Source organism: Typopeltis vanoorti, chromosome 19, assembly GCF_054136105.1.
Source record: "Typopeltis vanoorti isolate ZY-2024b chromosome 19, IOZ_Tvanoo_1.0, whole genome shotgun sequence".
NCBI classification, from domain to species: Eukaryota; Metazoa; Arthropoda; class Arachnida; order Uropygi; family Thelyphonidae; genus Typopeltis; species Typopeltis vanoorti.
This window is the reverse complement of record NC_143567.1, coordinates 88,014,015-88,037,454: the sequence shown is the minus strand read 5'-3', so window position 1 is coordinate 88,037,454 and position 23,440 is coordinate 88,014,015. Positions and strand designations below refer to the sequence as shown.

Genomic DNA, 23,440 nt, shown 5'->3' with positions numbered 1-23,440 from the left:
GTGGAAGTGTTAAGCATCGGTTAGCCAATGCAGTCATGTTGTACATAAATGCCTTGCAAAAATTACAGTAATATCTTTAAAAAAGATTGAATTGTTAAAATTCTAAATACAAAGAGAAATCCAATTACTAATCTGATCTCAAAACATGGCATGGTAGTTGGGTGTCATGTTAGTGGTCTTTCTCTCTCAGTACTGAAATCCACCACTGCTTATGTTATTACAGATGGAAAGTTAATGGTGCTACAACAGGAAAATGCCCTGGGAGGCCATCAACACTCACTCACTGAGATCAACAAGCTCTGTCTCAGAATGTTCAAGCATCCCGCACGTCATCAGCATCAGATCCAGCAGTTGACCAGGAAAATGCTGCAGAGACATTTGTCAGCAACAGAACTGTCTGCACAGAGCTGCATTTCACACCATTCCTGGAATGTAGATGATTGAAAAAGGGTTCTGTGGAGTGACAAATCCTGCTTCCAAATAATTTCACAAAACACTGTTGAAGTGTTGGACTGGCCAGCTCAGAGTCCAGACCTCAACCCCATATGTGAGATCTTTACAATTTTTTTGAAAAATCTCACGACTATGTGAGATTTTTCAAAGCCAAGATATTATATTATATTTCTTGTCTAGTTACCATAGATACAAGTCATGAAATTTTCAATTAAACACCTGACAATTAAAAGGTTTACTGCAGAGGGAAAACTACTGTGTAGTATATTTATTTCTTGACACGAATTTTACAAAATTCCATATTTATACTTACAAATTTCTGGGGGCTGCATATTCACTGTCACTGGTAGTAAGTTATAAGGATGACATCCATTCTGATTCTGTACTGCTACTGGAATGCTTTCAACTGGGACTGAACTTGATAATGATGGATGCTCATTTTGTAATATTTCACTATTTGGTGACGGATGACAATAGTGTGATGTGTGATGAATGTTTGGAGGACCCATGGATAAAGATATGTCACTGCTAACAGGTAAACTATTGTTCAGAATATTTCCATGCAAAATGCTGCTTGGCTCAACCATCCACATGAATCGCTCCTAAATGATAGTAGATTATAAAAATTCTTATAACAAAGGATAAAATGCAATAAAGATAAAAATAATAATAACCCAGTAAATACTTCTCTTAAAAACAATGTATATGACAGATTAGAAAATATAAAATTGCAATTTATCTAAAACAGATCCAAAATGCAAATATACAAAAGTGATAATTTACCTATAACAGCGTTCAAAATAATATATTTAATGAGAGTGTGATATGAAAATGCATCCAATATAAGAAGGGAGGATTAAAACTAAACAAACATAGATGTGTTTCAAATTTGTATTTCATTAAAGTTCAGGACCAAAGGATACTAAATTTTTTATCATTCTACAGAAATTAGATTTTGAATGACTGTAAATTATGAATCCACTCTTTATAAAAAGTAGTGCTCAACCAGAATGACATGTACCACATATTAGCATCTGTTCTAATTTTGTCTTTGATGTGAAGAACCTTGCTAAGGACTTTTCAACTAAAGGTGAGTTACAGAAGTGGCAAGGATTTTTCATTCTGAAAAACAGACAAACTGGTTAGAAACACACACACACACACACACACACACACACACACACACACACACACACACACACACACACACACACACACACACACACACACTTGCTTTCTATGGCCATAATCCTAAATAACAACAACAATGATCTGTATTATTTGCATACATGCCTACAGTAGAATTTAAATCCTGCTAAGCAGGTTGAATTCTGGTCAGCATGCTTGTTTGTTTTTTTTTCAGGATAGAAAACATCCTGTAACCTCCATATGAGACCAGCTAACTCACCTTCTGCTGAGAAGTCCTTAGAAAGGTTCTTCACATCCTAGACAGAATTAGAACCCAGGCTGACATGTCATTCTATTTGGGTTGGAAAAACCTCCAAAAGGTTCTTCATGTTCTAGATGAGATAGAACCCCATGTCTTTCTAAGATGATGATATATGAATTTCATCACCTGGAATAAGACCTGTCACCTTGCTTATTCAAGGCTTAAAGTGGCTGTAAAAGTTCTGTGTTCTTGTTTTTAAAGCAGAATTCCTTAGCATACTTGGGTACTAACACACAGATTTACAACTTTTTAAAATAGTACAGGAATTCACAAAAGCTAAAAACAAAATGGATATTTTAGGTTCCAGTTTAGTGTAAAGGTTAACAATTTACAGCTACCAATCAGAAGATAAAATCTAGCCATAATAATAAAGCTGTTTTCAGAATATTTAGTTTTATAAAACCATTCACAAATTTAGTTTCGCTTTGTGATAATGAAAGCTTTTCCTACTTCAAATAATCATTTATGAAGATATTATTCCATTATCAGAAGAAAGAGAGAAAACCAAGCTGAAGCAATCTAAAGATTCACATCTGATCAAAATCAAAAGCTCCATCGGTTGTAATAGTTACATATAGTTTAGAAACAATGAGTACTTCAGTATGGATGTCTAAGTACTGAACTATTACAAAAAAAGATATAATTCTCAACAGGGAGTAGAATGTTGTTACATAATATAATACACTTTAGTTTGCAGTACATAGAGTACATTTTTTCAGTACATTTCCTATGAGGATGATTTCTGTTATTTGGTCTGAGCAAGTGTTTGGATCAGGAAGAGGTCAAGTGTGTTGGCAAATTGGAGGAGTTTGTCAGGTATTGTTAGGGAGATTGATCATCTGTGACAGGTCATTGCTGATGGCGAATACCTTGGCCTCCCTGCATGTTTGATCGGCAAAACTGGAGATGGGAAGCCAATATGAGCTGTGACGTTCAAGTCTCCAAGAAGAATGATCTCACTATTGGGGTATTTCAAATGCAGAAAGTTGAGTTTTAGAGAAAGTCAGAGTGGTTAACAGAGTTTGGAAAGCAATTGAGAGATCATATGAAAAGGGAAGATTGATTTGGTAAGAAAATTTTTAGCCAAAGTAGATCAAACAGTAGGAATTTGAGGTTTGCAATGAGATGAAAGAGAAACATAATTTCTTGGATATTGACGAAGTGATATTTGTGATATGTTTATGCCCAGAAAGGCAGATGGTTAGCTTCATCCTAAAAGTACCGAAAGTTGAAATTTGTGCAGTAAGTTAGTCAGCTGAGAAAGGAGTGCAAAGATATGCAACAAAAGGCTCCCTCTTTCTTCTTAACCAATAATCCACACACATGCACCAATACTCTTTAGATTTTGAGACCTCTCATTTCAGACTGATATTTTAAAAAAATTGCTTGCTTTGTAGAGTTAAGGATTTTTAGAGAACGCATAAATCTTAAATGATTTTGTGTCTTCCATCCATGAAAGGTTGGGAACCTATAGTACATTAATACAGTGACTGGGCTAAGGTTCTCTCTCTCTCTCTCTCTCACTCACACACACACACACACACACACACACACACACACACACACACACACACACACACACACAAAAAAAAAAAAATCCCCAGGTTCTGTATTTCATTATTATTATCTAGGACCTCTAGGGAGTCATGGACTCATCGAGGGGAAGGTATAAATCACCCAAACCAGCTGTCATACCTTCCCTTAAATTTATTCACACTAGATGCACTCAACACCTCTAAAGGCAAATTATTCCACTCATTCACTGCCCTATGAGAGAAAAACCTAGCTGTTACCCATTTCTTGAGTATTAACAAACTTAACTTATGCATTCCCCCCATGCTCTCTCTCCCCACCTCCCATCCTTAGAATCCAGGAGATGAAATCTGCATACAATAATCCAGGTGTGGTCTTATTAAAGCCTTATAAAGAGGCAAAATGACTTTCCCATCGTTACATGTCAAGGTTCGCTTCAACATCGCAATTATCGTCTGAGTTGTATTTGCAACTTTTGCTAGTGTGACCTTTGAACTTCAAATTCCTATCCACCAATATGCCAAGATCCCTTGCCTCCTCAGTTTCTTGTAGCATAACCTTACTAATATAATATGCCACTGGAAATCTAATCAATGTTAGTAAGTGCATAACTTTACACTTACTAACATTAAACTGACAGCCATTTTTGTTTGCCCAAATTTCCAGTCTCTTCAAATAATTTTGTATGTGCTGAATATCAGTAGCATCCCTGATTATCCTGACTATCTTTGCATCATCGGCAAACACTCGCACATCTGATTGACCCTGCCTGATGTCATTAATGTATAGATTGAACAATAATGGCCCAAGGACTGAACTGTGAGGTACACCACTGGTCACCTTAAATCTGGCTGATTATAACAAAAGTGAATAAAAAATAATTAATAAATAAAAAAGACATTAAACATTTAAACCCCATCCTGTGTATACACACACACACACACACAGGATGGCCCATTGGCCATGAAGAGGTTTAAACATTTAATACCATCCACAGAAGATTAAACATTTAATACCATCCACAGAAGATTAAACATTTAATACCATCCACAGAAGATTAAACATTTAATACCATCCACAGAAGATTAAACATTTAATACCTTTTTATTTATTAATTATTTTTATTCTTTTTTGTTATAATCAGCCAGATTTAAGGCGACCAGTGGTGTATCTCAGGGTTCAGTCCTTGGGCCATTATTGTTCAATCTATACACACACACACACACACACACACACACACACACACACATTTATATAATGCAGAAACCCTGTTCTAGAAACCAAACATGCTTTAAGCCACTTCAACCCATAGGAGGAAGTGGCTCGAAAAAGTTCCATGCTTTAAAGCAGGACAGTAGACTCACACCAGGCAATGGCATTCATTGCCCATCAAGACTTCAAAAACATACATACCCACACCGGGATTCAAACCTGCTGCCTGAATGTAACACTTGGAACAAAAGATAAAACCTAATTTCTTGGATAATGAGAAATTGACACTTGACTTATCCAAAAATAAATGTCATCTTTCTAAGATTTAGGTAGGTAATGTCAAAAGTAAGACTAGTATAAAACAGATCTTTCTTTCCAGTGTGTCTCAGTTCTCCTTTTTTTGGGAAAAATTAGATAGGATTGAGATTTTCTACCACTGAAGTTGACAAGGGGCTATCGGAACTCCCCCCCACCTCCATTATCAAACCTTTCTTTAGAATGGTTTGGAAATCTGAATTCAAATTTGTAGAAGATATTCTGAAGCTTTTTGTTGATTTACACATTTTTCAAAGTTGTCAAATGAGAAAAAAGAACACAATGTCTGCCATTAGGATAACTGTGATGTAAATTTGCAGTCAAGCAGCAGAGAAAGTCAATGATACATTGACTGGTGAAAAAAAAATGAAGTCATATGATACTCCAGCATTAGCTAAAAAGATTGCAATAAAGATTCATCTGTCACAGTATGCAATGTGCAGTTAGAGAGAAAAACCACAACCCAGTAACAAAAGTAAGAAAACAATAATAAATTTAGTTTAATCCTTTATCCAAGTGTAAGCAAACAAAGTTTGCTTACACTTGGATAAAGGAGCTTGGTCCACCTTTACCACAAGTTGTCTCAGTCCTGAAGTTATTTCAGGACTCAGACAACTCGTGGCAAAGGTGAACCAAGCTCTCATCACTATGTCTTAGTATCTCCCATAATGCAAAGCATCTCCTTGCGGACATGTATAATGCTATGCATTAAGGGAAGGGCCACTACCCAGACTGGTTTCGACCTTTATTGAGGTCTTGTCAGTGGAAGCCAGACCCAGAGGTGGTGATACTAAGGTGGAAGCAATGGAGAAGTCATATTTACCTATACGAGTTGCCAAAAGGTGTCTCACCTTATTATTAAATTACTCTGGATTTAGAGAATAATGTTGGAAGTTTTTTCCCACCTTAGTATCACCGTGTCTGGATCTGGCTCCCACTGACGAGACCTCAATAAAGGTCGAAACCTGTCTAAGTAGTGGCCCTTCCCTTAGTGCATAGCATTATACATGTCTGCAAGGAGATGTGCTTTGCATTATGAGAGATACTAAGACAAGTAGTGATGAGAGCTTGGTCCACCTTTACCACGAGTTGCCTCAGTCCTGAAGATACTTCAGGTGCAAACTTTGTTTGCTTACACTTGGATAAAGGATTAAACTAAATTTATTATAGTCTAACCAAGTGGGAAAAAACTTCCAAATAAGAAAACAAATATAAAATGAGAGCTTGCTTAACAGATCTCAGTACTAAACCTGATCAAATGCCTTAGACAGTCAAAAACAACCACTTGAGTTTCTCAAAACTTTCCGGTGACAGTTGGCAATAAAAAAGAATGATGAAATACATACTGGCATTTGCTTATTAGTTTAGTGATCAAGTCCAGGTAACATAGAAGTTGACTGTTAATTAATTTCTCTATTATTTTACAAAGAATTGAATACCAGAAAAAAATACCAGTGGACAGGAGATAAATAAAAAAATAAAAAATAGAGAAAAAAGTGATACAAAACAGGAGTCAACTGTGGAGACAACTGATGGACCTAAAAAGAAGGAGATTTAGACATTCATCCTGAGTAGTTAGTTGAGGAATATTGTAAATCTGCAATGCATATTGCTGATTTACAATATTCCTCAGCTAAACTTGGAAGTACAAAATGCTGATGAAAGTAATATTCCAGCAATTTCTTCTTTTCTTCTTTTTTTCAAAAGGTACAGCTTTAAAATAGTTATGTAGCATTCATCTTAATAGAATTGACTTAAAAAAATGAAGAAAAGAGAAACGGGTTACACACGAAAACAGAGTAAGCCTCTCAAAAATATTCCTCATTCACTTCACAAATATACATGGTCTTATTTCCAATCTTAATGTCCATTTCATCCACAATTTCTAAAATTCCCTCTACTTTTTTTTTTTTTCAAAATGAAAGGAAACTTTCAGCTTCTTCAAAATCAGTATTCATATAAGCGTCTCCGTAGCACAATTGGAAGAACGATAGTACATTGCGCCCTTCGATTGGAAAAGGCCCGAGTTCGATTCCCATCATGATGGGAGGAATCTTTATATATATGGACTTTTTCAATTGAAAGTGAGTTATCCGATCTCATATGTAGGTAACAGGGTTTTTTCTCCCAGAAACTCGGAAGCAATGCAGAAAGAATGAATCAATGCTTTATAAAAATATGGTATATCCTCAAAAAAAACATTCAACCGCATGAACCATAATAATCCATTTATGTCTCTTAAATATATTTTTATTAACTATTAACAAGTCATCAAAATAGTAATGTCCCTATGCAAACTAAGAGTACTTACTTTTACTAGCTGCTCTTTGCCTTGGAAACACTAAGGTGAAGATATGGATAAAATGTTTTCAGGAGGTTGATCTAAAGTGCTTTTTACTGCCCTAGTTTTGATGTTTTGAAATAGCTACTCCCTCCCCAGACCCTCTGAAGCAAGTTTACTTTACCCACTTCTAACACAACATGCCAACAGCTTGTTAATTTCTTTCATTAAAATGTGACACTGAAATTTATTTTGGTCTTGATTGAAACTGACAGTGATTTTGATAATGTATGATGACTGCTTTATTTTATACACTACAGTGTTTGTATTTCTAATGCCACATTTAAGAAATTTAAAATGCTCATAGTGACCTAAACCACAGAGCTCCCAAGAATTCAGTAACAGAATTTATTATTACATTCATAATAATATACACACTATTAAAACTCTTCTTGAACTCATTGAAGATGAAGCACTCCCAATCCTTATCTAATTGTAAAATACAAGGTACTGCGTGATAACTTAACTATACACTGAATATTCTGTACAATGGGAAACTTTGCATATGACTACTGATTTCGTTACAATCTGTAATGTGTGTGTGATACCAAACTGCATCAATTCATTCAAAGTTTTATTTCATATACGACTACTGCTGATTCTTGTCATCTTTAACTGAATGAAACAAACAATAATTTATTGGCATTTTTGTATAAATCGGTAAAATAATCTGCATCAAAAAAATATGAAACATGATTAGTCAAATGTTCAAATGCAATACAGTATTAGCCTCACATTAATGTCATAACAGCCATCCTCAAACGGGATAACAGTGAAATAGAACCCACATTATTTCAGACAGTAACATATCCAGTTCGAGTTAGGTACCAAGAGATGGCAGCACTTGTTTGCCGGTCTCTTCATCGGTGGCTACCTATAATTAGTGATAGACATGGGCAAGTTCTCTCTCTGATTGGCTACAGGTGGAGACTGAATTGCTCACTTAGTCTCCAAAAGCTAGATAAGGTTTAAAGGCCTCGCCTACTCCCTATAAGGGAATAAAAGGCATTACTTTTTATTATTAGCTATATCTTCGTTTATTTTAATTAACTGCGATAGATTTTGTAGTTGTAAATTTAATTTCTCACAAATATATTGTTTGATGTCTATGCTATTGAGAACGTCCCATTCTGTATTATGTGACACTTCGAAAACATCTTGTAATACGGTTCGTTTTATACTACATCATGATTAACAACCCTCCTTATTAAGCTTTAAGATCCAGTTTTCATTTCTATATTCTGTTCACTCTTATATCTGAAGTAAGAACTGGATTTTGATTAAGATTATCGTGTCATTACTGTAACGTTTAACATAAGCATTGCTCTTTGTCGGCTATTTCACCTACCGGATAATATCACCTGATCAAAAGCAATTCACAGAAGAAAAAAAAAACAAGAAAAACACTTGTTGTAAGTGAGGATAGACTGTAGATAGAGTTGTGTGTACTTAGAGAATTACGTAGTAGGAAAGACGGTGAAATGCATGCAGCACAGAAGAACAGCGCCCTCCCGCGATGAGTCCTTGAAGGTGTCACGTAATAATAATAAATACAATAAATTAAAAACGATTTTACGGAAATCGAATTTTCTCGTAAAAATTAATCTACAAATTGCTGTTTCTGCTGTTCTTAAGGCACGGCTGCTTGACAATATTTGCACATAAAAAAGCTCATGAGTGTAAGTTACACATCAAATTTCAATTACGTACGATACAGCTTTTTTTCCCCTTTTTTTTACCACTCATCTCAATAAATAAGCGTGTTGTCCTTCAGATGACGCTGTGTTCTAATTAGGTGTATGTTAGTAGTAATTATTATTTATTATAACGGTGACTCCATGGAGTCAGAAGACTCATCGCGGGAGACGCTACATTGACTAACTATTATTCACACAATACCTATCATACTTCTTAAATTCATTCACAGACAAAGCACTCATGACCATCACTGGCAACGCATTCCAGACATTCACTACCCTCCAAGCAAAAAAAAAATCTATCCTAACACCCTTGTTAACCACACACTTACACAATTTCCAGTGATGACCCCCTCGTTCTCTCCCTTCCTTCACTGTACAGAAAAAAAAAAGTCATCAGTATCAATTCTACAAAGCCCCTTTAATAATTTATAAGCTTCTATCATATCTCCTCTCTTACGCCTATTAGCTAGTGTTTGGAGTCCACAGACCTTCAATCTTTCCTCATAGGAATCATTCTCATATCTGCAACAAACTTTGTCACTTGCCTCTGGATCCGCTTCACCATTTCTTCATCGCCAAGGAATCCAGGTGACCAGATCCCCTGCGAAATAGTCCTTATTAATGCCTTATAAAGTGGAGAAATAATTTCCTTGTCCGTATTTGTCAGTTCCTCAACAACCAAATTTGATATGCTGTTTTGGTAACCTTTGCAATATTTCCTCAAACCTTAGGTTCTATGTCCAGAATAATCCCGAAGTCCCTTTCCTTGTCAACTATTTGCAGTTCAGTTTCATTAATATAGTAGACAGAAGGGAATCTCATCCTCCCAGAGTGCATATTTATGCTTAGACACATTAAACTGACAGCCTTATCTCATACTGCAAGCCTACTTAAGTCATCCTGCAAGACATCTACATCATTTTCACTGACGATCTCCTCTTCCCAACTTTGCATCATCAGCAAACAAGTGGATATTTCCGGTTAAATTATTTCCAATATCATTAATGTACAAATTTAACAACAGAGGACCAAGTACTGATCCCTGAGGTACACCACTAGTCACCTGTTTTCTCCTGGACTCAGTTCTTAAATAAACCACTCTTTCATATCTGTCCATTCCATCAGTCATCTTCTAATCCAAATCACTAGCTTCGAATGCATTCTCATTCGCTCCAATTTAATCAATTAAGTTCCGTGGGAATCCTCTCAAATGTACTTGCAAACTCCAGCAATATCGCCAAGTAAGGATTTCCTTTCTTTAACTTCACTGCTACTTTATTATAGAAAGTAAGTAAGTTACTAAGGCAAGACCTACTCTTCTGAAAACCATGTCGTACCTTATAAAGTATCATATTTCTGCTCATCCAGTCCTGAATTTTAATTTTTTTCAGTTTCCCCAAAACCTTAACCACCACCTCCTGATATACTGATTGGCCTATAATTTGCTACTCTTCTGTCTTGGAACCTCCCTTATGCAGTAGAATTATTTCCCTCTCTTTCTACTCTATGGGACATTACCAGAACTGAGGCTTAAATTAAACAGTTTGGTCAGATAAGGTGCTAATTCTCTTGCACATTCTCGTAACACATCTTAATGCTATATTACAGAACCTTAATGTTAGTATTAAGGTTCTGTAATATACTAATCATCTCTATTTCTTCTGTCTCTACTCTCATCAGTCAGTGACACATTCGACACTGCAATATCACAACCAAGATGTTACACTTTTGCAAAATGATCACTAAGTAACTCAACTATTTGATATGCTTCTATTACTTCCTTACCATCAACACTTTTTAAAGTCATCCTTTAAAAGGATGATTGACATGTAAATGTAAGGATGTTATCTTTCCATTGTATAAGGCCACACATGGATTATTACTTTGCACAGATATGGTCGCTTGCTTTTCAGAAAGATGGAGATGTGTTGGAAAGGGTCCAGAGGCGATTGAATAAGGTAGTTTCTGGTCTCTGGAATGATGGGAGATTGAAAAAATCCAATTTGCAGAAAGTTTTGAGGAGGAGGAAGAGGAAGGATGTTATTGAGACATATATAAGCTTTTAAGGGCTTATTAACAGATTAATGTGGAGGAGGTTTGCATAAAATTGATGAAGACAGGGATAAACAAAGAGTCATCCCTAGAAGGAGTATAAGGAAAGTGCAAATAAGGAGTGAGCAGATTTTTTGCATGGATTGTGGTTAGTGATCAGAATGTATTGTCCAGGTGTAGTGAGTGCAGAGACAGTGAATATATTTAAGACATGGTATGATAAACTGTGTACATGACAGTGGGACCTCCTGCGATGAGCCTTGACTCAATGGAGATTTGATAGTAATAATAATAATAATAATAATAATAATAATAATAATAATAATAATAATAATAATAAAATGGGGTTTCCATATAACGTGAGTAAGACTCAAGTTTTGAACTTTAGAATATACGGCTTCCACAGAATGGATGCCACATATTCTCTTGAACGAAGTAGAGGAGAGAAGGAATCTCGGAGGAATAATGGATAGAAATTTAAAGTTCAAGAAACATGCTGTTGCATTACTAAAGAACATGCATACATAGGGCAGTGGTGGTGTACTTCTGCTGGTTCCAGTGTATCAGACAATCTGGACCACTGGAATGGTCCAGATTGTCTGATATATAAATGCCAGGATGTATAAATATTAGAAAGGGTATAAAATGTAGTAACAAAAATGATTTCAGGACTGGAATGCTGGATATGAAAGTCGGTCATGTAACTTGCAGTTGCACAGATAAAATAAGAATAAGTGGAGTGATACATTTAAATTTTTAAAATTAATTACTGGATGGACATGGGAAATAATTATTCAAATGACAGAAAGGGCCATTCCCAGATGTAGTTTTTGCAGAGACAGAATATAGGTATATGGAATGAATTGCCTGAGAAGTGGTGAGAGTGTACAATAGACTTTGTGATGTATAAATAAATCCACTTAATAAACAAGCAAATAAATACGGTAAAGTTTTATTTCTCGAAAAGAGTAGCGAGGACATTTAGCACTGAGAAACTTTTGAAGACTAGCAAGCATCTAATCTCTATCCCTTAGCCAATCACATAATAGCTGGTCCAAGAATATCAGTGACTTTAATTGGCATCCACAAAGAAGATAACAGCAGATAATTGTCGCATTCTTGTAGAGCCTAACACTATATATTTTTGTCTAAAATACCATGAGTTCTACTGTCGATTTTCGTTAGTTTACTGAAAAAAAACGGAGTTTCGGGAAGAAAATCTCTACTCGACCATGTTAGAGATCGACTAACTTGAAATTGGTAGAAGAAAGGATTAGAAAAACTTATGTTTGACTATAGTCGACGACTAGAATCGAACATAGAAGTCTCATTATCAGGGCAGCCTATCGCTATGGAAGCAAATGCAATTTCCACAGGCTATGCAAATAGCTGTTGAATAATAATAATAATAATAATAATAATATGAAGAATTATTTATAATGAATGCTTATAAATTTTACAAATTTCTCATTCCTAAACATCTCATTCCTATAAAACAAACTTATTCAGCACTTACAAATGATTTGAGTAGGATGTAAATTTGGGTAAACGAAAACGGCTATCAGTTTAATGTTAATAAGGCTATGCACTTTGGCATGGTGAGATTTCCAGCAGTATATTATATTAGCGGGATTAAGCTACAAGAAACTGATAAAGCTAGGGATCTTGGTGTAATGGTTGATAGGAATTTGAAGTTCAAAGGTCACATAGCAAAAGTTTCAAATAGAACTCAGACGATACTTGCAATGTTATTATTATTATTATTATTATTATGTGACACCTCCAGGGAGTCCAAAGACTCATCGAGGGAGAGTGTGCGGACAGCATAGAACGATTGTTGAAGTGAACCTTGACATGTAAGGATAAGGAAGTCATTTTGCCTCTTTATAAGGTCTTGATAAGACCGCACCTTGATTATTATCTGGGTTTCAAAGGGAAAAAGCCATGGAAAGGGTGCAAAAAATAGTTACAAAGATTATAGGATTTAGATTATGAGGACACATTGCGAGTATATTCATCACAGATTCTGGTAAACACAAGAAAGAGGGGCGATATAACAGTCTATAAACTTCTGAATTGATGTTATAGGACATCGTCTGATGAAATTTTTCGTTATATGGAAGGTGGGGAGAGAACACAGGGGGAGTCCATGGAAGTTAAGCTTGCTCATAGTAAAGAAAGGGGTAAAGCTAGGTTTTTCTCTCACAGAGCAGAATGATTGGAATAGTTTGCCTTTAAGGGTAGTCAGTGCATCTGGTATGCATGAATTTAAGGGAAGGTATGACAGCTGGTTTGGGAGATTTAAATCCTCTCTCCATAAGTCCTTGATTCACTGGAGGTCTCAAAAAATAATAACAAAGAATCTCGGATACTAAAAGAACTCAAGCTTTTCTTTTCAATAAAAAAAGAACTATAGCGGAGAAACTTGAAGAATTTCTAGATAATGATAGTTGGCATACCTTTAATATAAACTGTGAATCTCAAGCAGCCACAATACAATATAATAACAAAGTAAATCTTATAAGAAAATTTGAAACATTAATAAGAATACAAAATAATAGGAACTTCTCAAAAGCACACATCAATATTGACAAAGTCGTTATCAACAAATCTTCTTATATACTTTCAGATGAAGAAAAAAGCATCTTAGTAAAGGTCTAAACTTTATTCCTTCCCAAAAATTTATACCAAAAGAGACACTAGTTACAAAAATAGAAAAAGCTACTTCATTTCTCCCTCCACAAGATGCAAAACTTCTACGTATTGAATCAATCTTTATTATCAATAACGCAAAACCACCTGCAGATAACATTACTTTAAACGCAAAGCGATTAGAACGCAAAGCTATTAAAAGTTTAAAAAACAACAGAGATATAATTATCATTCCTGCGGATAAAGGCAATGAAACAGTCATCCTCAACTCTGAAGATTACCTGAATAAAATGCTTGCTTTGCTTAGCTTCTTTATCAATCTGGGAGTGAGAAGACCAAATCTGATCAATGTAGTCCAGGCGTGGACTACTAGATACAAATTTGGTCGTCTCAATGCCTTATAAAGAAGCAAAATGATTTCCATATATATTTTGCTCTTTACAAGGCGTTGATACGCCTTCAAAGTTTGAACATCGCAATTACTCTCTGAGTTGTATTTGCAGTTTTTGATATGTGACCTTTGAACTTCAACTTCATATCCATCATAATTCCAAAATCTCTAGCCTTGTCAATTCTTCAAACATAAATCCACCAATATAATGTGCCGCTGGATATCTCAACATGCCTGCCAAAGTTCATAACTTTACTTACTAACACTGAATTGATAGCCATCATAGTTTACCTATTCACTTACTCTGTAAATGCTGTAAATCAATAGCATCTCTGATTGCCTTACCTATTAATGCATCATCAGCAAAAAATGGAACATTTATTTTCAGACTCTTTCCAGTATCATTGATATACAAAATAGATCAAACAACAATGCTCTCTAAGAACTGATCCCCTTAGGAATCAGTTCTTAGAGCATTGGGCATCTTAAATTTGGCAGCTTCACGTCCGCCATACACCACTTTCTGATACCTGTCTGTCAGCTACCCACTTAATCAAGCCAATAGCTTATATTATAATCATATTCTTTTGCTCAGCAGTCCTTCATGTAGTATCCTATCAAATGCCTCAGCAAAGTACAAAGGTCTCATAATGTTAAAATAATTTTCAAAGCGACCAAAATTATACAGAATTTTATTCAAAAACTCCAATATTTCATTCAAACTTAGAGAGAGAGAGAGAGAGAGAGAGAGATCCTATAACCTATGTTGGTCATGTTGCCAACGTAGTGGCAGCAACGCGCATTAGGTTGATAGACCTTGGCAAACTAACACTAGGTTGATAGATCTTGGCGAAGTGAGCATTACTTGAACTACTCATCTTCTTCTGTCATTCGTCTGCATTTCGTAAAGTTATTCTTCCGCATTCACACAATACTCGTAACTTTTCTGACTAGCGCTTTATACATACAGTATATATATATATATATATATATATATATATATATCATAATTTCTCTCACTCTTATTTTCACCAATTTCCTTCCACATCATCTTATTGATCTCTTGCTTAATAAGATGCACATTCATTTCTTTCTCAGTCAACTTATTTGTGGAACTCTAAATTCAGATTCAGATACCGCACCATTTAAGAATCTTCCCAACGTTTCCCATTCACTGCTGATACCATGGAATCAAAGATAGCATTCTTCTGAGTTTGTCATAATTTCCAGATTTGTAATTCAGCATGTAACTTGTCCTGATTAGAACATTCATATAGTTGGCTGCTTCCCAGCTTATCACGACATGTCCGCTTTCTTCAACTAATGGCAAAACAGTAACAACCTTAACCAGAGATCCCTTCTTACGCTACGATTAAATCTATTTATCCTGGGGTTGTTTCTTTCACATGCTGTTTGAGAAAGTTGTCTCGCAACAGCACAATCATTCCTCCTTTCTTATCATGAGTTTTCTCTGCTACACAATCAATATTCGGATAATAATGATTGGGTAATATATAATAATTAATGATTTATGACCTAACTGGTAACTGGGCGCATTTCTTCCTTCCTAGCAAATGAACTGCCAGGTCTATAGCAACACTCCACCATATATTTCATCCTGTTAGCCTCCACTTCATACTAGACAGCCTGACTCATTGCCGCATGTGGCATGATTACCATTATTGCTTTCATCAGTTTTTATTCTAATTGAACACAAGTCATATGAGTCCTCCTTGGTCAATTTTTTAAAACTATCTTAATTTAACAAGTAATGTTAAAATATATTAACAAATGCACTACATACAATAAAAATCACAATAATATCGTAAAGTTACATCAAAAGTCTAAAAATACTCAAGAAATATAAAAATCCCTTATTTTACAGGTGCTTCTATTTACACACGTCAACACACGAAATAGCGAATCAGACGATCTTAAAATTAAGATTATGAAAGCAAAACTGGGCAGATTATGTGCCTTAAGAGGCTATTAATAATAACGTTGATTATTAAAATAAAAAGCCAAAAGGCTAGTTTTCTGGCAATTTAATAGATATTAAATGGATAAGAATCCTATATTGTTATATAGCCAGTAAGTGAAACTCAAGATCGATAACTACGATCTATGAGTTTCAATGCCGAAAAACTATCGGCGAAGGCAATTCGAAGCAAAGGTGGAGCAAGCTCCCTCACTATTCTTGATATTCTCTCATAATGTAAAACACAGCTCCTAGGAGATGTATAATACTGTCATTACATTATTAGGGGAGGTCACTACCCAGACCGGTTTCAGCCTTTTTTGAGGTCTCATCAGTGAATAGGTAGACCTGGAAAATATCAAGGATTGATTTTGATTATCAAGGCTTAGTGAAAAGAACTTACATACCTTCACTATACGAATGCCATAAAGGTGTGCTTGTATTTTGTAATTAAAATAAAAAGCCAAAAGGCTAGTTTTCTGGCAATTTAATAGATATTAAATGGATAAGAATCCTATATTGTTATATAGCCAGTAAGTGAAACTCAAGATCGATAACTACGATCTATGAGTTTCTGGGTAGTGACCTCCCCTCATAATGTAATGACAGTATTACATCTCCTAGGAGCTGTGTTTTACATTATGAGAGAATATCAAGAATAGTGAGGGATCTTGCTCCACCTTTGCTTCGAATTGCCTTCGCCGATAGTTTTTCGGCATTGAAACTCATAGATCGTAGTTATCGATCTTGAGTTTCACTTACTGGCTATATAACAATATAGGATTCTTTATCCATTTAACGTTGATTATTATTACCATGGGCATAATTTTTTTTTTAAACTGTTCGACTGAAATAAAATTGAAATTACTCAAAATTTCTATGGTTATGCAAAATATTTAACTGCATTAAATTTCATCTTGCAAAAGAGGAATTATGATCATTTTCGATCATTTTACCAATATTAGTGGCGCTATAATAAGGAGAAGGAAATTTAAGAAATGGAAACGACAGTCATTGATCAAGTACTCTTCATACTAAAAACATGGTGAAAGAGAAAGTAAAATTATCATTCTTTAACCAAGTACGATTCCTGTGTAACCTTGTCGAAATGACATTTGCATCCATAGCACTAGGACACTCAAAAAAGACCATTTTAAGATCAATTTCATTCGCCAACTACAGAAAGTGTTTTTAAACCTTTTTTCTGGCCGATTCAGAATTAGTCGATCTCTGGCATGAGTATGTAGGTATTTTTTCTCCTGGAAACTCTTGTTTTTCATCCTGGAACTCAAGAAAATGGACCGCAGAACTCACTATTTCAAACAAAAGTGAGTTTATAGTGTTGGAGCGCACGAGATGCCACTTGGTACCTTCCCTCCCCGGCGCCAATTAAAACTGATAATTTATCAATTGATAATAAGGAGCATGTAGAGTATCGGATTTCTAACACATTTTCTCCTCGACCTCGCATTTCGCTACGTTTTGTGGATGATATCTTTTGCAATCTGGTCCCACTCTGAAACAGAACTAGAATTAGTTCAATTTCTGAATCCCTATTAAACGTGAATCGGACAACAGTCTTTTCTTTCTCGATAATAATACACCGTAACTCTATTTGCTTAATGACTAATCAAAACTTATCAAATGACTAATGATACATATGCACAAATCTTCTAATTATTTACATAGTTTCGTTCCAAACTGTCGACAGTTTTGTTGTTTTCACGAGAACTATCAGAACGTGTGTGACAAATTTATAGTATCAAAGAGTGCTAATCGGATTATATACTTTTGCACACACAAAAAATGACGCATGTTACAGTTATGGAATGGTTTACGAAACTTCGACCCATTTTGGCTTGTGGTGCAGACGCATAATTTTGTTTTTCTTAATTTTGATACCATAAATCATCCGAAAATCAAAGGTGAAATGAATCGATAATTATTAATAGAGATCCTAAAATTAGTGTTATCCAAATCCTGTACGTGACGACGACGCAGAAGACAAATAATCTTCAAATATATCAAAAATAATTACTTGCCTTCTTGATCTTTCGCCAGAAAGACATCAAAAGAATCTTTAATAACTTGAATACCAAGTTATTGAAGATTCTCCTGATCTCGACAACATCCCAATAATTTTACTCAAAATCTTTGTTCTGGAATTAATACCCATTCTACATCATCTACATAAACTACAATACTCGTTGGTATCTATCTGACAGCATGGAAACATGCTTATCTACAGTCTAACTCCCCCCCCCCTCCAAAAAAAAAGGGAAGATAACATCCATTGCACTTACCTGAATCCTCAGAAAAACAATGGAGGTCATCAACAGCCAACTTCTTCACTAACTGGAGCATAACCAATTAATTAGTGATCAACAATATAGTGATTCCGCATCTCTTACTCGAATCTCCTAGCCAGTCTTACTAAGCTCTCAACACAAGCCATCGAAAGGTTTATAGATACTCATGTGGTCATTCTGGACATTTATATGCAAGTTTTTCATCGTATACTATTGAGATATGCTATCGTCTTACACAGCCATCACATTACTATCAAAGGGCAACTGGGTCAGCGGTTTCTTCTATGGGTGGTCACTCCATTTTTTTTCTCCTTTATATATACTTCACATACGAGAGGTCTCAAAATTAATAATGCAATAGTACCGTGTGAATTCATTAATGAGTTTCGTGAAGAGTTGGGGAATATGGGAAGACTGTTCAAAGGAGATATATATATATATATATATGAATGAAAGAAGGGATGAGTTTGACTCGGTGCATCCGAGTCAAACTCATCTGTTTGACTCGGATGCACCAGTTTGGTCAGTTTGAAGCTGAACTATTGATGTTCACCACAGCTTCCCTGCTAGTCGTACATAGTTAGAGGAGTGTGGAAGAATGGTAGTGGTTAGTTCTATGGAAGAGCGTCCATGAAATTACCTATATAAAAGACATAATAAATAGATAGATAGAGAGAATGTTATCCATTAAGCGAACAACTTTCTTCCGAACAGAAATGAGCATCTGAATGAGATTTTGATGGACCACCCCAAATATGTGAACACTATTCTAACTAAAGTCGGTTGGATTTTGATATTATAGTTGATGGTTTCCTGTCTTCAGATTTGCCGTCCAATGTGAAGAGTACTACTACAGGACTTGATCTGTACTTTGGCTTATGCTCTTCTTCCTGTGCATTATAACCTCTCCTAACTTCAAATCCTAACCATAGTTTTGATCAATGTTACATACACTCCATTCCTTTGCTTCTTCTTTACGCTGATACTAAAATGTGTTCATGCAGAGAAAGAACACCGGTTCAGATCGAGACTGAGCTTGCCAGCATAATCTTGACTACGAGAAGCATTTCCACACTATAACCACCCCAAACATAATTCTCATAAATAACGTTCTTCTAGAGCCATAAAAAAACAGATAAAGTCAATCTCACTTGAACCTTGTGTATCGTGATTCGTTATTCCGTATCACAGCTTTTCATTGCTCTACTATTAAATCAAAGTATGCAGTGCACCGAGTCAAACTTGCTATTTTTTGCGCTGTTCGGCTGTATAATGGTGCAGTCGGCTGTGTCGTACTTGACAGTTATATCATTAGTAAAAATAACGGTGAACATGCCATTTACATTTGGCTTTGCATTTTTCTGAGTTTTGTAATGACAACAATACTGCTACTTTTGAGGAAATCAGCGACAATATTTACGGTGAAATATCTAGTGTGACAACATGAATGAGGAGGAAATATTCAAATAGCACAATGCTATCCTCGTGTTAGGGTTCAATGAATATCCGCCCACTTCGATGTTCCACGCATGACAGTCCACGAAACGTTATATAGTGAAAAATTACTTCATGTCATATTGAGTAAATTCGACATCTCGAAGTTGTAAAAAAAGGATAAGCAGTTGCCATTTGTAAATCGTTTGATTTAGAGCTACTCACAGAGCATAGTTTATTCTCAATGATATCAACAATACTAGAAAATCTAACTTGTGGACCTATTAACAAGGAATATAAGAAAGTGATAGAATCATAGCTTTCTGTAATTGTGTTTAGTGTGTACCAGGTGACTGAACGTAGATCTTTACCAGTGAATATAGAAGATGGTATTTAAGCTAATTTTTTTTTTACTTAAAAAAAATTTACAAATTAAATTATATGAATTTCTGAGTGGGAATGACTTTTAGAATAAAGTTTTGAATTATTTAGATGTCGGAATACTTATAATAGCTTCCAAATAAATAGTCTTTATTTGGAAAATAAAGGAAGTTGTAATGCTCATATATAAATCGTTGGTCAGGACAATATCGGATTATGATTTACAGTTTCGGTTACACATATTTTTAATGGATGTCAAGGGAATGAATGACATTCATAAAAGATTCGCTAAGTATTGAATAAATGAAATAGAAAATAGTTACAAGTTAGATTAGGTAGCTTTAATTTCTGAACTAACAAGAGAAGGAGCGGAAAGAATTGAAGTTTACAAGTTAGTTCACCAATGTATGGCGAATAGTCGAATTCTATTACAATTGAATGAACCAGGTTCTGTTGAAAGAACAGTAAATACTGGTAATCTAGATAAACGATCACAAATTAGTTTCCCTCGCAGTCAGTATTAAAACTCATCTCATCTTGGCCTTCACATATTATGTTCCATAAAATACCACTGGCCGAATAATTTCCCTTCCTTTTCCCTCTCCACCCCCTAAACAAAACTGAGAAGCTATATTATAATTTTTATTCAACTGAAAAAAAAAAAAAAAAAAAAAAAAAAAAACGTAAAATATATGTATAAATATCAAAACAACAATTAAAAAACAAGATACTGTCGGTTTTGGCCGTTTTTTGATCTCATCTTATTCGTGTGGGGGTTTCCCCCTCTTTTCCTCAACCGTCTCTTAGGATCTTAGGAGTGGTTGAGGCCTCCTAATGAAGGAGTAAGTAAGTATTTTATGACTGTAAATCCGTGTGTGTGTGTATGTGTGTGTGTGTGTGTGTGTGTGTGTGTTCACGGGCGGGTTTGCCTGTTCTGAGGGACGAAAAACCCTCTACCACTGTATGAGACCGGCTAACTCACCTTTAGTCGAAAGAGACCACATAAAGGTTCTTCACGTCATGCACAGAAATCGAACTCAGGTCTTTCCGACCAAAGGGCTTCGTCTGATAACGAATTCCGTTAGTGTGCGTCGCCTCTGAGGGACGCACTTCATCAGTAAGCTCCACGAAGCGCGTAGCTTAAAGGGAACATTGTAAATTTCTTGCGTTTTTCTGACAGTTTGTTTTGAGTGACAAAAAAACCTTCAATCTCTGTATAACACCATACCTTCAGGATTACTAAAGCTGTAATTATTGGGAAATTGTCGTACTTAGGTTAGATTTCTCATGAAAACATTAACCATGAAAGAAGAACAAATTGTATAAATGTCAGATGCTCCGTATCATTTACCCCAAATGGAATATTATACACATTCATTTCAAAAGTGATTTTGGTTCATAATTCCTTAGTGATTTCCCTAATGCTTTCCCTAAAGATTATGTAACAAAAAGAATGCACTTTCAAACAATCATAAAAATAAATTCTCAGAAAGTATTTGCTTATGAAACCATATAAACCAGTTCCTATACGCATTATTACTTAATGGGGAAAAAAAGTTACACATTATACTGTAATCTTCAAGAGAAATCTCCGAAATGTAATTGCACAGCTTAAGTTTAATGACAAGACACTTTCTTTCCACGTAAATAGGAAAATGAATAGTCGCAACATTAGTGGGCTGGGAAATAAACACGTATTTGTCATCGAATGTGAAAGAAGTTCCTTATTTCCGTTCATGTTCTATTTGACAAACACAGTCTTTATCGGCTGGGTTCATGTTTCTTGAAGAAATAGTCACGGAATTATTTTTATAATCCATGAATATCCCAATCCTGTAGTTTATCGAAACCTGGTTATTATCGACGTTGTGACAATGTGCGAGCTTAAAGCATTCAGTAATTTGAAAAGTACAGTACTATTATGCATTAAACTCACATGAATCGCTACTTCCTACATTTCTAATAAAATATTTATCAATTTGAAGAAATGTTTAAAGCAATTGTTTATGGCAACATGTTGAATTCTTCCTGCAATCATTACAGTAAAAAAGAAGTCGTCATGTGTGTTTTCACAGAATACAAGTCCATCGTTAATATCGTTAATAAAAAAAGGATTTTTAAGAATTTTTCGAATTTAAGAATTTTACATTTCGAATTTTTTTTTTTTTTTTTTTTTTTTGTTCCATCGTGCATCAAAAGAATTCTGTATACACAATTTGAGCTTTGTAGCCTTCATAGGAAATGGGTAAAGATTGAAATTACTTCCACACTCCTCTATCACTTCCACACACACACATTCATCCACAGTAGTGATGTGCTTTAGGTTTTGGTTTCACTTCTGCGATTGGAATGATTTAAAAAAAAAAAAAAGAAAAACAGGAGGCGCGAAAATACACGCTTTGTTTATCCACGCTTCAGTTATATTCCCCACAGTCATACTTTCGTTTTCACAAATATTTACCCGTTGATGTCTTGACACAACCGTCAACATTGACATCATTGTCCTCACCATTAGTGATGGCAATAATAATTGCATTGCGCATTTTTATTTTTTTTATTTTTCACATCAAGTGGCGTTGTCGCGCTTAATTTACGTCGATTCCATCAACGAGAGATTGGAAATCTGCAGCAAGTTTTAATATAACTGATCAATAATTATCCTGTGAATCTAGATGATACTGATAACTTGGACATTCTCTTAACGATGATCACCCTCTTACCACCAATTTATTATCCAATCCTATGTGCTCCAAATTATGTAACAATCATGCATGCAGCATTCTGTCCAATTCCTTCTCGAAATCTAGAAATATGATATTCGCACTGACTGGAGTAGGCATAATTATATTTCTTCGTGTTTTGCTGTCACACCTTCACAACTGATACACCTTCTCTAACCTCTACTCCTGACGGCAAAAGACGAAGAATAACCATTTTAATCTCTTATTCTTTTTACTACTGACTTGAAAAAATCTCATGTTTGTTCACTCGAGTAGGATTCCTAAATAATTTAACTCAGTCTATCCATGAACTTTTTGTGCGAGATAGTGATCTCAATTTAAGGATCTCAATCTTCAGGAAATCAACACACACGGATAGATACCTACATGCATCCTCACATCGCTATCCGGCACAAAAGTTAGGTATCATTTCTACATTGGCTCACCGTGCTCGCTGAGTATTATCCGATGAAGAAGAACTAAAAAATGAACTAAAATATCTAGAAAGAACTTTCTTAA

The 23,440-nt window shown here is 35.2% G+C and overlaps 1 protein-coding gene across 5 annotated transcripts in view; it reads right to left on the bottom strand.

Annotated features, from left to right (window-relative positions):
- LOC150096319 (nuclear factor NF-kappa-B p105 subunit-like) overlaps positions 1-23,440 on the bottom strand; it is a 378,899-nt gene that overhangs the window by 294,094 nt on the left and 61,365 nt on the right. For 3 of the 5 annotated variants that reach the window (XM_090409204.1, XM_090409205.1, XM_090409208.1), the window contains exon 2: positions 767-1,055. In XM_090409204.1, coding sequence (XP_090265330.1) covers positions 767-1,055 — 289 coding nt within the window. The other 2 variants (XM_090409207.1, XM_090409206.1) reach the window with 2 other exon arrangements.